The sequence below is a fragment of the Salmo salar genome, chromosome 28, assembly GCF_965601325.2.
Source record: "Salmo salar chromosome 28, fSalSal1, whole genome shotgun sequence".
Lineage (NCBI taxonomy): Eukaryota > Metazoa > Chordata > Actinopteri > Salmoniformes > Salmonidae > Salmo > Salmo salar.
In genome coordinates, this window is record NC_138318.1 from 24,531,638 (window position 1) to 24,550,312 (window position 18,675).

Here is an 18,675-nt window from a genome sequence, read left to right on the forward strand (position 1 = left end):
AGATACACACACACACACACACACACATACACTCACACACTGTCAGATACACACACACACACACACACACACACACACACACACACACACACACACACACACACACACACACACACTGTCAGATACACACACACACACACACTCACACACTGTCAGATACACACACACACACACACACACACTCACACACTGTCAGATACACACACACTCACACACTGTCAGATACACACACACACTCACACACTGTCAGATACACACACACACACACACACACACTCACACACTGTCAGATACACACACACACACACACACACACACACACACACACACACACACACACTCACACACTGTCAGATACACACACACACACACACACACTCACACACTGTCAGATACATACACACACACTCACACACTGTCAGATACACACACACTGTCAGATACACACACACACTCACACACTGTCAGATACATACACACACACTCACACACTGTCAGATACACACACACACACACACACACACACACACACACACACACTCACACACACTCACACACTGTCAGATACATACACACACACTGTCAGATACACACACACACACTGTCAGATACACACACACACACACTGTCAGATACACACACACACACACTCACACACTGTCAGATACACACTCACACACACTCACACACTGTCAGATACACACACACACACTCACACACACTCCCAGCAGGGACACAAAGTTCACTTACAGTACTATAGCAACAGGGAACACACACACAAACCATATCACATACTCACACACAGGCATACACTCACTCTCTATATATGCATAGTCACAGACTAAAATACATACTCATACATAAAGTATGTACCCATTTCATTCTCATACATAGAGTACAACTCACACATACACACACATTTAAAGTGTAGGTCCTGGGCAAGAGAAGCAGCAGCTGCAGTGACTGGTAAAACTCCAAACCAAGTGCTGTCACTGAACGACAAATTATGCAAAAATACACAAACACACACAAGCATGCAAACATGCTGGGGGTAATGATATACTGACTGAAGGAGTTTGATTTGGCTGGACCAGATGGGAAAAACATTAAGAACGACATGTAAATACACCTCTTGCACGGCATCTTCAATGAGCGCCAGAAGTTACCCACAACATGTTCTCAAGGCGTTTCACACAAAGAGAGCGCTCTGCGCCTATCACCACACCAACCACGTCCTACCGTCATGTTTCCGTTATGATTGATGTCCCTGTTAGGACCGTCTGCTGTTCACTCTGGGTCAACTGCTTCACGGACACAGCAGCCATCTTTCAGCCAAAACTGGTCTCACCGGCAGAGAAAAACATTCCATCCTCCTCGCTGCTTGAAACCACACCGGTCTGGTTTTTCTGTAATCTGATCAAGCGCTCATGCAAAGACAAAAGGTTCCTATTGAGAACAGCGGGTACCTTCCTGCGAACAAGAGGCCCGTTTTACTTTTGTAGCATTTTGTTAAATTTAATCGTTGCACAAATCGTCTCCAATTACGCAAATGAGGTGAGGGCCCATGATGCCTTGCGCACGTCATTATGCTCATTAGTGGTCCTGGTCAGTGCTCCCACCTGGCACGCCACAGGTTACTTTAGGACGACCCCTAGGAGAGGAGAAAGGCTGAAAATAACAGAAAGAACTCCGAAATGTTTATGTAATGTTGATTTAAACTTCAACATTCAAAACTTTCCTTCTAGCTTGTGTCAGAATATTTTGACCCGTTGCACCTGCAAGGCTAAGAGAAAAGTTTCATGATTGAGGCGACTTGGCACATAAGCTTCCAATCATCATTATTGTGGCTATTTCAACATGGAAACTACGTATTAATCCAGGGTCTGCATCGTTGTTTTACCTTTTTAAGACATTTCTCTGATTTTATAATAAGTACCTATGATTGAGGTCCACCGGCTGACCTGTAAAAACACGAACCAATCCCCCTTCATCTTTCTGAACATTATGCAGGCATCATTGGGAGAGTTTAGAGCTCTCTATTGTACTTAACACCTAAACCCACATCCCTCAGAGGTAAAAACACAAATCACTCAATCGCATAAACAACACAACCTATGTGTGGGTATGATGTAGTGAAGGAGGACTTATCTGTCTCGTGGTTGGCTAGCTGGCTGGCGGACTGGCTGTCTGGCTGACTGGTTGGTTGGCTGGATAGCTAGCTGACTGACGCCCCTCTGGTTGCAACTCATCCACAGGAAGTGATTAGTGAAATGGGTTTAGAATAGAGAGGCCTTCAAAGATCCCCCCTCCCTCCATCACAAACCCTCCGGGTGCAGCTGTCAGGGGTTACATAACAACAGGACAAGAGCCCAGGACCACTAAGAGAGGGCCTTTGTCTAACACACTGAGTGTACAAAACATTAGGAACACATTCCTAATATTGAGTTGCACCCCCTTTTGCCATCAGAACAGCCTCGATTCGTCGGGGCATGGGCTCTACAAGGTGTCGAAAGCGACAGGGATGCTGGCCCATGTTGACTCCAATGCTTCCCACAGTTGTGTCAAGTTGTCTGGATGTCCTTTGGGTGGTGGACCATTCTTGATACACACGGGAAACTGTTGAGCGTGAAAAACCCAGCAGCGTTGCAGATCTTGACATGCTCAAACCGGTGCGCCTGGCACCTACTACCATACCATTCAAAGGCACTTAAGTATTTTGTTTTCACCCTCTGTATTCACCCTTTGTATTCACCCTCTGAATGTCTCAAGGCTTAAAATCCTTCTTTAACCTGTCTCCTCCCCTTCATCTACACTGATTTGAAGTGGATTTAACAGGTGACATCAATAAGGGTTCATAGCTTTCACCTGGATTCACCTGGTCAGTCTATGTCATTTAAAGAGCAGGTGTTCCTAATGTTTTGTACACTAAGAGTAGTTGTTCACAAATAATCCCCACAAGCATTGTAATACATGCCATTTAGCAGACGCTTTTATCCAAAGCAACTTACAGTCATATGTGCATACATTTTACATACGGGTGGTCCTGGGAATCTAACCCACTATCCTGACGTTGCAAGCGCCTTGTTCTACCAACTGAGCTACAGGACCTTGTAGATTAGTGACCTGAGTGCAATGACTCAAAACCACTAGACTAGACAAGGAGGTACAGTTCTCCTACAATACAGGGAAATACTGAAGTTTGGTGTAACCACCATGTCAATGACCTATAACCTCCACAATTGAGCTTTTGGAATCCGATATCAGAGTTCCCAATGCTTTTACTCCATTTCCCAAAATATGAATGGAATGGAACGTCCCCAGCCCCACAGCGATCAATGGACCATGAAGATCTAGGATTCCCATGCCCATTGACCATTCCCCACTTACCATCCTTACTCCTGCTGTGGTAGAGGAGAGAAAGCATTAGACAGTAGAACATGGAAAATAGAGTGAGAAAAAGAGATTGAGACAGTTTGGCTCGAACAGAACATCACGTTTGGCCCAGACAGCTCAAACTTAAAGGATTATGGGAAAAACAATTAGCGCTTAACAGATCAGATCACAAGAGAGTAGATGGACTTTATGTCAGAGGTGAGAGGTCAGTTGTGAATGAAAGAGTTTTTCCACTAGAGATCTGCCTGGAGAGGGAGAGAAGGTGTCTCTCCTTTTTCACAAAATCAAGGTCTTATCTGCTGGCAAAAGGCCTGTAAAAGCTGAAATATGCCATGCTCTTTCGGGACTTAACTAAATATATATTTTCATCCGGGGTTCATGAATTGCACATGATGCTCTCAATGTGTTTGAGGGTGAGAAGTTCAATATTTATACATGTGTCGGGGAAGGGGGGAATTGGAGAGCAAGTGTTTAATTAGTGCAGTATTTAGCAATAGTACAAGTCTAGTAGCAGCAGTCGTGATGTGTGTGTAGCATGAATGTATATCAGTGGAGGCTGCTGGGGGGAGGACGGCTCATAATAATGGCTGGAATGGAGTGAATGGAATGGCATCAAACCATGTGTTTTATGTATTTAAGACCATTCCACTCTTCCGCTCCAGCTCTTACCAAGAGTCCGTCCTCCCCATTTAAGGTACCACCAACCTCCAGTGATGTATATGTGCGTGAGTAATTTAACTACATTTTGCAGTAGCTTGACGAATGGTTGAACTAAATTCAAATACTGTAACTACACACTACTTTATTGGCAAAAATAAAACAAAATATGGGTGAAGTAGGCAATCATTTTCTTTCTTTTTTGGCATCAGATCTGCCTTATTCTCACTTTAAACATACTTTTTGTGTCTACTAGGCTAAATTACACATTCTGTTAACATCTGACTCCAGAGTAATCTGTTCTTGCAATTTTTTGTCTATGACATTTCAGATAAAATATATGATAATTTATCACTAAGTAGTTGTGATGTAGTTAACTACTTTTCAAAGTAACTTTAGTTGTGTTAAACTAGATTTTTCTTAAGGGTAGCTTTACTGTAGCTAAACTTCTTCCAGTGTGAAGTAATTGGTAGCTTGATAAACTATATTTTCAGAGTAGTTTCTCCAACACTGTGTGTGCGTGAATGTGTGCAATAGACAGAGAGAGAGACAAATAGAGGAGGAAAAAGCGAGACAGAACAGTGCTAACGGGTGTCTGTATTTCTGTGTGTTGCAGAGTCACTGAGCTGATGGGCTACAGTCCTGAAGATCTGCTGGGCCGCTCTGTCTATGAGTTCTACCACGCCTTGGACTCTGACAGTGTCACCAAGAGCCACCAGAACCGTGAGTGTCCACACTAAAACTGACTACACTGAAAAGACATCCGCATGCTTCACAGCTGAAACATTTTGGAAGAGTTTGTGCATATATTATGACGACATGTTGTGAGGTTTTTGTTCGTTTTGGACTTCGGCAAGGGTTTTTTCGGCCTTTGGGCACAACATATTTTATTCAAGGCCAGCCGAAGTTCTGGAGCCAAAGTCTACACCCAATCATCCGTGATTGGTCAACTGTAGGGATTCTTCAATAAAATCTTTGTCGCCATTCAATGAGTGACGACTCGTTTTCATGCAAAAAAAATGTATTGTTAGATGTAAAATTTCACCACTAAGATGTCCTCAGCAAAAAAAAATACAAAATTAATGACAGTTATCTTAGATTAATTCGGACTATTTTGAAGAAGTGTATACTGGCTCTGACTTCTCAAAATGGACAAACAGTACTATTGTGCTTTTTTCTTGTTTTTCAAGTGAAGGTCTTTTAATAAGGGAGTATGCGAGCACACCCGTTCAGTTTGCCTAGCCGACTTTGGCTAGCCGCCAGCCGAACTGAAGCATGCTGACTCCTTAACTCAGGGATGACAAAGAGCATGCTGACTCTTGACTCAAAGCCTGACAACAGATAGAATGATTTTGAAGTGGGGGGAAATGTCTCATCCACGTGTTGATGACCTTAAATCTCCTCTTCTTTCCCTGGTAAAGCTCTGTATGAACCTCAGCTAGCTACACACACATTTACACACACACACACACACACACACACACACACACACACACACACACACACACACACACACACACACACACACACACACACACACACACACATATTAACACATACGTACACGTCTGCAATTGCGCTCGTAGGCACGCGCACACACACACACACACACACACTATCCACCCAGTTCTGTTGTGAAAAAGCAGTCTCTTAGCCCTAGGCCCGTACTTAATGAATTACTCTTACATAGGGACTCTAATAGCCACAACATGTGAGCCTGCTAAAAAAGAAAGAGGGAGAGAATAAAGAGAGAGAGAGAGAGAGAGAGAGAGAGAGAGAGAGAGAGAGAGAGAGAGAATCTAGCAGAGCTGCTTCTTAGAGAACTGGGTGGATGGTCCAGTCTTAGATGCTGCGGCCTGGTTCCCAAGCTCTCCGGTGTCACTGGTGTAGGAGAGAACAAGACAAGGCTTTACAGTAACAGTGCCAGAGCAGCACCACACTCAGTCTATAGGAGACCGTTACTGAGCTCCCTTTCTCTGCATTTTATTAAAACCATTAATCCACTTCATCGTTTTTAGATTGTTGCCTTAAACGAAACACAAAAAATACGTTTTTGTTATGTTTGTGATACTGTAACAGGCCGTATTCAAATCCCTGTAGATTTCTATCCCTATCCCTCCTTCTCTGTTTATGTATATGTATTGATTTTACCAGCCCAGAGATGAAACCCAATCCATGTTGACGTCCACCAGCATCTCTAACACAGAGATCAGCCCCCGGCCCAGCCCAGCTCACACACAACACTCTCACATCACATCTAAACCCCACTAGGCCCCTCTCTCTCTCAGCCAAATTACATTTCAGATGCATGTGTGAGTTATGACTATAATTCAAAACAGGCCTTATTACATTAATGAGGCTCTGTGGACCTGGGCCGGTATTAAGATGTCTTCAATCCCATTAGGGCTGACCTGTGACGGGGGAGATAAGAGGAGCGCAGGGCGTCTGTGATGACAGGGGACCAGGTGTCCCACATTGCCCCTGTAATGAGGCCCTCCAGTGGGATGGCTTCTGTCCCCCAGTGACATTTACACATCATTAAAAGCCTCTCTCTGTAACAGGAGAGAGGGGAAAAAGAGAGAAAAACAAGCCAGGGTCTGGATTGTGTTGTTTGCTGAAAGCAAATCTACCTGGAGCAGGGACAGTTCTGTGGGCTTGTGTGGTGGTGGTGGTGGTGGTGGTGGTGGTGGGAGTGTGTGTGTGTATATATGTGTGTGTACCCCTCTATGTTTGTGTGTGTTTGTTTACGTCCTAGTTGTGGTAGCTCTACTCTCAACACATCAAGTGAGCTCCAAGCTCCTTGTTACAGTCTATGAAACCGCATCCATCTATCAGTGGTGTGGTTAGCCCTAGCAGACTGAATGCACTGGGCAGCCAGCCTCCTCCTCCTCCAGAGAATAGCCTCTCTATGTGGCCCCCTTTCCGGCCCAGAGACACAGACGGCCAGGCTGGGCCGGGTCTCTGCGGCAACGTGACTGGCCAATAGAGCAGCAAATGCTCTGGTCTGTATTTACTCGCTCTAATCCTGCCCTAGGATGAACCCTACGACCCCAGGCCTGCTGCTTTCCCACGCCAGTCCTGGGCCTGGGCCAACCCACACTGAGGACAGCAGCTAGGCCATCCCCTCCTTCTCTCCCCTGATACTTATCTATCTCTCTATCTCTCCTCACCCTTACATGTCTCTCTTCTTCACCCTCTTTCTTAGTGTTACCCTGGCCTGAATCTCTCTCCTCTTCACCCTCGTTCTTAGTGTTATCCTGGCCTGAATCTCTCTCCTCTTCACCCTCGTTCTTAGTGTTACCCTGGCCTTAATCTCTCTCCTCTTCACCCTCGTTCTTAGTGTTACCCTGGCCTGAATCTCTCTCCTCTTCACCCTCGTTCTTAGTGTTACCCTGGCCTGAATCTCTCTCTTCTTCACCCTCTTTCTTAGTGTTGCCCTGGCCTTAATCTCTCTCCTCTTCACCCTCGTTCTTAGTGTTGCCCTGGCCTTAATCTCTCTCCTCTTCACCCTCGTTCTTAGTGTTACCCTGGCCTGAATCTCTCTCCTCTTCACCCTCGTTCTTAGTGTTACCCTGGCCTTAATCTCTCTCCTCTTCACCCTCGTTCTTAGTGTTACCCTGGCCTTAATCTCTCTCCTCTTCACCCTCGTTCTTAGTGTTGCCCTGGCCTTAATCTCTCTCCTCTTCACCCTCGTTCTTAGTGTTACCCTGGCGTGAATCTCTCTCTTCTTCACCCTCTTTCTTAGTGTTGCCCTGGCCTTAATCTCTCTCCTCTTCACCCTCGTTCTTAGTGTTGCCCTGGCCTTAATCTCTCTCCTCTTCACCCTCGTTCTTAGTGTTACCCTGGCCTGAATCTCTCTCCTCTTCACCCTCTTTCTTAGTGTTACCCTGGCCTGAATCTCTCTCCTCTTCACCCTCGTTCTTAGTGTTACCCTGGCCTGAATCTCTCTCTTCTTCACCCTCTTTCTTAGTGTTGCCCTGACCTGAATCTCTCTCCTCTTTGCTCTGCTATTTGCTCTCTGAGTTGCTCTTCGTTTCACCTCCATCCAGCTAGTTTTATACTGAATCTCTCTCTCTCTCTCTCTGTACAGTGTGCAGTAAAGGTCAGGCAGTGAGTGGACAGTATCGTATGCTGGCCAAACATGGAGGCTACGTGTGGGTTGAGACCCAGGGCACAGTCATCTACAACAGCCGGAATTCCCAGCCGCAGTGCATCGTCTGTGTCAACTACGTCCTCAGGTAGGGTCAAAGAACAAGCAGAAACAGAACATAGGGCCCATTAATCTGAGGTTCCCAGACCATAAACCTACTGCTGGATGAAATAGCATGTTTTTTCACTGGAGATCCTCTATTGAAAGTATTTTTGAGTCCAGGACTAGGCCTAACCTGTGTCCAGGAAACTGGCCCATTATGTACAATATTGGGGGGAGGAAGGGATTGTGGAAGGCTGCTGATTCAAATGTGAGATTACAGTATGACAGTAGCTTCATTTTAGTCGTAAAATCTGGTGGTAACATAACACACCCCTGAGGTATCCCTCTGTCTCTCTGTGTGTTTTTTAGTGACGTGGAGAACAAGTCCATGATCTTCTCCATGGACCAGACTGAGTCTCTGTTCAAGCCCCACCACATGAACAGCTTCTTCACCCAGAGTGGTGCTGCAGTGGCCGCGGAGCCCATCAAGACCCTGTTCACCAAACTCAAAGAGGAGCCAGAAGACCTTGCTCAGCTGGCCCCCACACCTGGAGACGCCATCATCACCCTTGACTTTGGTCAGAACACTCCCCAATATCGCCCATTCTGCTTTAGATGTCTCCCTAACCATACCAATATCTTCCGTTATACTGTCCATTTCCCCCTATCCATACCCATATCATCCCATTACTACAATACATCTCCCCAATGCCATGCTCCATGTCACATGATATGGTAGAAGTTAAACATGTAGTTATAGTTATGCCGTCTCTAACGTCGTCCCCAGACTCCAATTGCTGACGCATAAAGTACATCTATGTGAAAACTATTTCTAAGATGCGTACTTTCAGATTTTCCTAACTCACTTTCTTGTTTAAATCACTTACGCTGATCACACTTTGAAGTCCACAATGAAGGAAGGAGGTTCTATGAGTTAAGCTAGATGGTGATGGACTGACAGATCAGACAATTAAAAACAGCGGTTGTTTCGTCCGCTCCAGCCATAGACCAGTCAAGTCCCGTTCTGAGGCACTGTGAAACCAGACGGTTCTACAGAGAGATTACACCATCTCTAGTTTAAGGTAATGGCTTAAGTTCTATGAAAACAGGAATACTAACCATCTACTGTTTATATGATTGTGTCCTACAGGAAGGCCACCGTTTGAGGAGCCTCATCCTCCTCTTTACCCCAAGATGTCTCCCCTGCCCCCTCCGGCCCCCCAGGGCTGGGGCAGTGATGCCCACAAGCCCTGCCCGGCAGGAGACATGTCCACCCACATGGCTGCCACCTTCTCAGTGCCCCAGAACCCCACACCAGGCAGCGCCACCCCCAGCACTGCCCCCCCTAGCCTGAGCAGTTGTTCCACGGTATGTAGCTGCTACTGTCCCTGGTGTCCTTTTTCACTCTTCTATCATTCTTCTGTCATCTACTATTTCATTCACCAATACCACGTCCGCTAGCACAAGCCTTCATTACCAGTTTTTCTTCCACTGCAAATGAATGTGACTCATGGTTTATGTATTGTGTTTTGGTACGCTTGTGTGTGTTCGTGTTTGTGTGTGTGTCACAATGTGTGTGTGTGTTTGTCACCATGTGTGCGCTTGTTTGTGCATGTGTGTGCATGTGTGATGGAGTGGGCACGGATCCTGGGTGTTTGGGACAGGGGACAGAGTGTGGTGAGAATGGAGGGGGTGGATGGTTGGAATAAGCAGTGGTCACTAGTTACTCAGGGCTGAATGGAGCTTTTGTCATGTCATGTCCTCTCTCTCTCTCTCTGTCTCTTGGTCTCTCTCTCTTGGTCTCTCGCTCTCTCCCTCCTCTCTGTGGGTACAGCCCAGCAGCCCAGGGGATTACTACAGCGAGAGAGAGAGTGACCTGAAGGTAGAGCTGACTGAGAAGCTCTTTGCTCTGGACACAGAGGGGCCCAAGAGCCCCGGCAGCACCCAGGTCAGTCTCACTGGCACTTCACAAACCCACTACTCAACCAGTGTGCATGAGATGGAGGGTAGAGACATTCGTTCAGATTTACATTTATTTGAAGGGCAATTCTGCCACTTTTCAACTTCATATGCATTATCTCCATCACTGCATAAAAAATAACATCATGCTTCTCTGTGTCATCACAGGGTATCATTAAAAGTAAGAAAAACTGTGATTTTCAAAACCTGCAACGTGTTTCCAGCTGGAGGGAGGGTATTGTCGTGTCTTTGGCTATGCCGGATTAAGTGATATGACATGCTAACTTATAAAATGATTTCTCTGTAATTAATATTACCTGATTAAGCTAATCATGTAAATTTAATTAACTAGAAAGTCGGGGCACCACGGAAGAACGTTTATAGAGCTCTTATCTTCCGAATAAACTCTTAAAATACTTTGTAATATTTTACCTCGATAGCAGTCAATATTAACCCTTGTCTTATTTTCAGTCTCATAATGAAAGTTGTAAATTCTTGGCTATCTTCACGAACCCTGGCTAACAAGTTGAATCAGCAATACAAAATTGGGTTTAATTATTTATTTACTAAATACCTAACTAATCACACAGAATTACAAATACACCGAATACATATGATGTCATACAGAAAAAGTCCTGGTGGACGGAACCTATATGAAAGCTAGTTATACAAAGGAAAGGGGGTTGGGCTTGAATGAAAGAGCGGGAAGATTTAGGAACACAGAAACAGCAGCTATGCTATCGTAAATACATTATCTTATGCATTCTAAATTACCGCCCATTTGGAAAAGGAAAATGCAATAAATATTTACTCTGAGCTGCGCTTCGGTAGATTGGTCATAGATGCTGGCCGGGTTGGCCAACAGATCTCCCTGTTTTCGGAAGAATGTCAATGGTGGTCCATTGGATACGTGGTGGTATCTTCGTCTGGTTGTTAGACTGGATCCGTCGTCCGTCCTTTCCTAACCCACGTTAGCAGCGGCCGCTGCTAACTCAACGGCTAGGAAGTAGCACTTCTGTAGTGAATAAGCTCAAAGTTCATACCAGTTCATACCAGAGCTCACGCCGAGGTTGGCTTAGTTCTGTACTTGACATGTGTCCTTCTAACGTAGAGGCTGCAGACCTCCCGTACTGGAACAACCTGGTTATCTTTTCGTCAAAGGATTATATAGTGGAGAGGGGGAGGGAGGTGTTTCATCGTTTATAACCCCTGTCTCTTCACAGGGTTGGGCCACTGATCGAGCAGGGCACTTTCCTTATGAAAACCCAAATCTCTCATTCGGAAGCTAAAATTACATTTCATCTCCTAACAAACATTTTCAATATCAAACATTTCAATTGCATAACAATTCCATGTGACTCTGATAACTAGAGGGTGTATACTTTCTCAGGTACAGTTTATGTCGTCCTGTCATCAGTCATAATGTCTCAGATGACAACCGAACTGACATCCATACTCATTACGTTCCCAAGCATATTTCCAACTGGTTTTATTACCAAAATATGGTTCCTTTTCCACATTTGTTTGATGTTCCCAGACTCTCTATATTTAACACAGGCTATTCAAGTCCTTCAGTAGATTCAGAGAGGGGAAGAGAGAAAGGTATTTATGGGGGGGGGGGTCATAAACCTTACCCACAGGCCAACGTCATGACAGTATTGTCTTGCTCCCTATGTCACCGCCAATCTCATAGTGTTAGAAAATCACTGTTTTTTAAAATGTTTTCAACTTTAACTTTATATTTCTTCTGCTAAACATAGAAATGTACCGTTTTAACATATGTAGACACTGGTATTGTGTTGGAGATAATGAAAATGAGGTTGAAAGTGGTGGAATTGCCCTTTAACCAAAGTGTGCAGTAGGGTTGCTTTCTGGTCTGACTGTATTTTGGACACTTTTTGTCTTGCAATGTCCTAATGCACTTCAGAAGTTTGATTTGATTTGATGTGACCCTCTCAGTCAGCCCTGAGTGATCTGGACCTGGAGACCCTGGCTCCCTACATCCCCATGGACGGAGAAGACTTCCAACTCCACCCCATCATTACTGAAGAGGCCCCTGGAGGCCCCGAGGGGGCCGCTGACCAAATGGGACACCGCACCACACAGAACGGGTTCAGCAACATCGCCAGCCTCTTCCAGCCCCTGGGATCCCCACAGTCTGCCCACTACCAGCCCGCCAAGTGGGCCCCAGGAGACAAGAGAGGCCCCAACCACAGTGAAATGAGCCCCATGGACTCCAGGTCTACACTGCCCTACACAGGCCCTGCACAGATCACCCCCTACCACACCCTAGCCAGCACCCCTTTGTCCTCCATGGGCGGACGTCAGAACCTGCAGTGGCCCCCCGATCCCACGTTACACTACCAACAACAAGTGGACGCCATGGGCGGAAGCCACTCATGTCAGAACATGCCAGTCAACAGGATGCACAAGCAGAGGTACTATAGTGGACCTTCAGTGTGTCTGTCCTACTGATTGAATTCAGTTCCTGTACTGATGGTTGTTAGAGCTAGAGTTGATCTACAGAGATGGTGAAGTAATGTGATGTTCTTCTGCAGGTCAATGGAGAACTTTGTCCAGGCCTACAGAGACATGAGTCCTGCTAGAATCGCCTTAGCCAACAACTTCAAGCGCTCCTTCACGCAAATGGCAGTGGTACGTTTACCCTCTCACTGATTTATGACCGTAGGCTATGATGTGTGTATTCAGTTTGTGTGTGCTCACTGTTAAATATTTCATGAGAGTTGTATTAGATGTGGAAACTACAGACTGGTTTTGACTAAGTTTTCGACTGTAATGTGTGTCTGTTTTTGCGTTTATCAGGGTGACACCACTCTGAGTACGCCATCAGAGATGATGTGGAAAAGGATGAGGAATGAAAGCTGTGCCATCCTGGATAGATCTCTCAGCACCAGCTCACTGGCAGGTACTGGATGGTGGACAATGTGGGACATACAGTGTGCAAACCAAAATGCCAAATATCAGTTATAGTAAAAAACATAGTAGAGAAAATATAGCAATATTGAACTCATCTTAATATCTCTCTTCCTCTTTCTTTTACAGATAAAGATATGTGCATACATGGGGGTGTTGACCAGTGTCTCAGCCCCCTTCAACGGCACAGGAAGTCCCAGTATCCAGGATGTGGAAACAGTGCACCTAAAAAAGCCTTCCCCGAACAGTGGTGCAACTACAGAGAATACCGTATGCTGCCCTCTCCCAAAACAGAGGGTAAGCCTGGCATTTTTATTTCCATTCTAATGCAACTCCCATGTGTCGTATGTCATTTAAAAGATTGACCAGTCAAACTAGTAGCAACCAGTTGGCCAGGTTGTGACCAGGCAAAGAACATACATTAATGTTCACATGGGGATCTTGACAGTTTATTTAACTAGGCAAGTCAGTTAAGAACAAATTCTTATTTACAATGACAGCCTAGGAACAGTGGGTTAACTGCCTTGTTCAGGGGCAGAACGACAGATTTGTACCTTGTCAGCTCAGGGATTTGAACTTGCAACCTTTCAGTTACTAGTCCAACGCTCTAACCACTAGGCTACCCTGCCGCATGTTCAAATCTATTTTTAGAAATCGATTTGGACAAATGATATCCTTTGTTTTGTAATCGCAGTCCTTTTCCATGACTTGGCACCATAGTCAATTGACTGTCCTCCTCAGATGAAGGTTGATTGGCTTTTGCCCCAAAGCCATTTCCTCCCTACTAACGGACTGTCTACATGTTTGTTGTGTGTGTGTAGGGGTTGCCAGTCGGCTGTTGGGCCCGTCCTTTGAGACCTATTGTCTGCCAGAGCTCACCCGCTATGACTGCGAGGTCAATGTCCCTCTCCAAGGCAACCTGCACTTGCTGCAGGGCAGTGACCTACTGAGAGCCTTGGACCAGGCCACCTAGACCCAGCCCTTCACCCCCTACTCTCCTACCCTACCCTCCCCTGGACCAGGCCACCTAGACCCAGCCCTTCACCCCCTACTCCCCTACCCTACCCTCCCCTGGACCAGGCCACCTAGACCCAGCCCTTCACCCCCTACTCTCCTACCCTACCCTCCCCTGGACCAGGCCACCTAGACCCAGCCCTTCACCCCCTACTCCCCTACCCTACCCTCCCCTGGACCAGGCCACCTAGACCCAGCCCTTCACCCCCTACTCTCCTACCCTACCCTCCCCTGGACCAGGCCACCTAGACCCAGCCCTTCACCCCCTACTCTCCTACCATACCCTCGCCTGGACCAGGCCACCCAGACCCAGACCTACACCCCCTACTCCCCGACCCACCCACCCTACCCTACCCTGGACCAGGCCACCTAGACCCAGCACTACACCCCCTACTCCCCTACCCACCCTACCCTGGACCAAGCCACCTAGACCCAGACATATACCCCCAACCACCCTACCCTACCCTACCCTGGACCAGGCCACCTAGACCCTGACATATACCCCCAACCACCCTACCCTACCCTCCCCTGGACCAGGCCACCTAGACCCAGACAAATACCCCCTCCCGTACTTTATCTTACCCTACCTAGACATAGCCCTCACCAACTTCACCTCTACCCATCCTTACCCTCCAATAGTCTTAGCCAATACACCCTAGACTAACACCTCTCTACAACACTGACTGACACCTCAGCCAAGCCCCTTCCCCTGTCCTAAAGTCCTGGCACATCTAACATAGTACTACTCCACCACGCCCCACCCACCCATCCTACCATACCAAGCCCCATACAAACCTGTTTCATCATCAAAGCCACACATACCCTGCCTCCTCCTAATCCCTCCACCCTACTGCCCATATGTATCATTAGAAAAATGTGTGGCTTCTGTTCTATTTTTGTTGTCTTTATCATAAATTATATACGTGTATCATTTTTAGTTATTAGTCTATTTCTGTTAAAAGATTTGATCTGTTTCAGTGTTCTCAAGCTCTATTCTGTCCCCCAAATTGTGTGATCTGTAGCATACTTTTCTTCTTTCACTGTCTGTCTGTCTGTCTGTCTGTCTGTCTGTCTGTCTGTCTGACAATATGACGCTGTCACAGACACACTAACAAACAAAACAGTCTGAAATCCAGATTAAACTTCACCGAATGTAAGCATAATATCCAGGGTTTTTTTTATATACTTTTTTGTTGTTCTTTTACTACCCTTTCCCATTCCTTACTGTCTAGTTTCCTTCAGTCACTGGTGTCTGTTTGCATGCTTCTCTTGTTTCCTCAGTGTGAGCTCTCTGGATAGTTACAGTGCTTGTCAGGCCATGACGTTGATTGGTCAAATCAGAGCGTGCCCCAACATAGGGAGGAGAGTGCTATTTTTGGTACCTTTTTCATGGCATTAGAAGTCATATCAGAATCAGAGAGACTTTGGCCTAGATCACAGGAGGCTGGTGAGGGGAGGACGGCTCATACTAATGACTGGAATGAAGTGAATGGGATGGTATCAAACACAATAAAACCATGTGTTTGATGTGTCAATACCATTTCATTCATTCCATTCCAGCCATTACTAGGAGCCCATTCACCTCAATTAAGGTGCCAGCAGCCACCTGTGGCCTAGATTCACTAAGATCAAGCGTTAACCGGTGACAGCCGAGACCTGCATAGCTGGTGTTTTAGCGGTGTCGCAGGTTTAACTGCGTTACAGCTGTTAAATAAGAGAGGTTGCTCGTGTGGTCATTGTCACGAAGCCACACCGGTCCCACTCGCATTACAAGTTCAGAACGAGTATGTCTAGGTTATATAGAAATTACATCACACTCAAATTGAGAATCATTAAACGAAATAATTAGGATTTCTATCAGCCTAATCGAGGTGTAAATTAAATATCACATTCCAGTGTTTGAACTTGTAAACAAGTTGTAAACAAGGCTGCATGGGATTTCTCTTAATGCGACTCCGTGTAGCCAATGGCAATGTCTGCCCTTAGGTATAATGCCGGGAGCCGCTTGTGGATTTGACCACCTCCGACACCGCCAAAACAACTGCTATGCAGGTGTCGGCTGGCCCTTAGTTTAAGAGATGGCAACTCGCTATCGACATTGAGACTCTTTTTCTGTATTCCTTCTCTTTCTTTCTATTTCCTTCTCATTTTTAGGTATTTGTCTTTGTGTGGTGACCACTTAAAAGTTTGAATTTAGCTTTGTACACACATATATGTATTTAAAGACAGGAGCTATAAAGTTTCTACTATAATGTCAAGATAGTGTTTTAGTGTTTATGTGCCTTGGTACTTTGTCTTATCTACCCAGTAGATGCAGATTGTATTCCTGTGTTTTAGATGTTACTCCATAGTGCTGGTGTCTGTTTTGTTTTGTTTTTAAGTGGAATTCTTTCAGAGTGTATGCACAAGTATAATGAAATTGTTAGCAGGCCAGTACTGATCTGTTGTTGCGCTTTAAAGAAAAAAGAAAACGGAGAGGAAAAAAATTATACAATTTTCTAAGTTCCACTTTTGACATGTAGCATTTTGAATATTGTTAACAAAAGAAATTGACACAAAAGTAATATCTTTCAACAGTATCTAAACAGGTGATGGTGCTTTATAGATATAACCATCTTGCATTTGTAGAGGCAACTTTATATGTTTCATGGATCCACTTTCAGTAACAATGTATTTTGATGTTATTGTTTATTTTTCTTGCTGAGATTGTCTTTAAAGGTGATTCCTAACAGACATGATGTGCCTTAACATTGCCTTAAGGTTGTCTCAATGTTGATTCAGCCCAGTGTTATGCCCTTCAAATGCACAGATTGTAGACGTAGACGTACAGTAGATTGTCCAATAAAACTACACTAGCCTATACAAATCCAGATGTTTAGCTTGGAGAGCTCTAGTGTCAGATCCAGTATGTTGAGTAGATGTAATTAGAAGTCCAGTCCAAACAGAGAGACGCTCTAAAGGAGAGAATTCTAGAAAGATGAAGAATCAGATTCAGCACATGGACCTATGTGTCTGGGACCGTGTTGATTTAATGCGGGTTTAGGTTGTTAAGAAACCAGAGGCTGTAATGTGGTGTAGAAGGGGGGTAAATTAGTGAGGGTGATACACTAAACACTGTAAAGACCAATCCTCAATATCAAATACTCAGGCACTTCCCTTGACAGCTTGGTAGAACATGTTTTGTCAATACAAAAATCTCAAAATTAAAACTGTTGAATCTAAGATTATTTCTGGGTTAGACGGCGCAATAGTTAAATATAGACTTAGAGCAATGGGTGGCAGATACCTGTTGAAACCTGTTGAAACAGATGCAGGTGGTGATAGAGCTATGAGACAGAGACGGAGATAGAAGTGAGATGGAGAACTGAGGGACAGATAGAGAGGGACTGTGGTGCTGAACTGTGACTGACAGAGAGAGATACATCCTGCTCAGCCTGCCCACTGATGCACTGATCTCTTCACACGCTACTTCACTCAGTAGTCAGCTCATCTCTCTCTCTCGGTCTCGCTCTCTCTCTCTCCCCCCCTCTCTCTCATCCCTCTCTCTCTTTCTCTTTCCCTCCCACGTTCATTTTTTAGGTACATCCCTGCCAAGTTTAGCCACCTTGTCAACCCTAGCACATTCTAACAAAGACAAAACATTGCTTCCACTGTTAATGGAAATATATCGACACAGTGAGTTCCTCCAAAGACATGAGAAAAAATGCTCCTTGTTTTCGTTGAGCCAAAGTGAATGGAATGTGGGACGTTTCCTCAAATTACCCACGTCCCAGATAAATTAAACACAAGGATAAAATGTTAGGATGTATAATTGTATGTGTTTATTTATTATGTGGGAACAATGACAAATTACAGATAGTTAGATCAGACCACTCCATTAGCTGACAAGTATCTGGTTTTGGTCCCTATATGCGCTGTCTAAAACCCCCAGATATGCAGTATTTAACATGAAAAAGTAAGCAAAAATCCCATGCTTTGCATTTGTTATATTAAACTTATATGAGATTAAATGTCTCGTTATTACTTGAATTCTAAGCATTAGAAGAAAACCAAAGTAAGATAGAGATTAAGTTATCTGCCTCGAGGCCATGCTCCTGTTCCTTATGGAGAGGAGGCTGGCCGTGCTCCTGTTCCTTATGGAGAGGAGGCTGGCCGTGCTCCTGTTCCTGACGGAGAGGAGGCTGGCCGTGCTCCTGTTCCTGACGGAGAGGAGGCTGGCTGTGCTCCTGTTCCTGACGGAGAGGAGGCTGGCCGTGCTCCTGTTCCTTACGGAGAGGAGGCTGGCCGTGCTCCTGTTCCTGACGGAGAGGAGGCTGGCCGTGCTCCTGTTCCTGACGGAGAGGAGGCTGGCCGTGCTCCTGTTCCTGACGGAGAGGAGGCTGGCCGTGCTCCTGTTCCTTATGGAGAGGAGGCTGGCCGTGCTCCTGTTCCTGACGGAGAGGAGGCTGGCCGTGCTCCTGTTCCTGATGGAGAGGAGGCTGGCCGTGCTCCTGTTCCTTACGGAGAGGAGGCTGGCCGTGCTCCTG

The 18,675-nt window shown here is 45.6% G+C and overlaps 1 protein-coding gene across 2 annotated transcripts in view; it reads left to right on the forward strand.

Moving 5' to 3' along the window:
• epas1b (endothelial PAS domain protein 1b) overlaps positions 1-18,159 on the forward strand; it is a 59,902-nt gene extending 41,743 nt beyond the window's left edge. For both annotated transcript variants that reach the window (XM_014179994.3, XM_014179995.3), the window contains exons 7-16: positions 4,667-4,773; positions 8,141-8,288; positions 8,612-8,820; positions 9,393-9,610; positions 10,077-10,190; positions 12,161-12,639; positions 12,760-12,856; positions 13,025-13,127; positions 13,265-13,432; positions 13,957-18,159. In XM_014179994.3, the coding sequence (XP_014035469.2) occupies positions 4,667-4,773; positions 8,141-8,288; positions 8,612-8,820; positions 9,393-9,610; positions 10,077-10,190; positions 12,161-12,639; positions 12,760-12,856; positions 13,025-13,127; positions 13,265-13,432; positions 13,957-14,108 (1,795 nt within the window). In that variant the 3' untranslated portion in view covers positions 14,109-18,159. The remainder of the gene's footprint in view (positions 1-4,666; positions 4,774-8,140; positions 8,289-8,611; positions 8,821-9,392; positions 9,611-10,076; positions 10,191-12,160; positions 12,640-12,759; positions 12,857-13,024; positions 13,128-13,264; positions 13,433-13,956) is intronic.
• Positions 18,160-18,675: the final 516 nt, after the last annotated feature.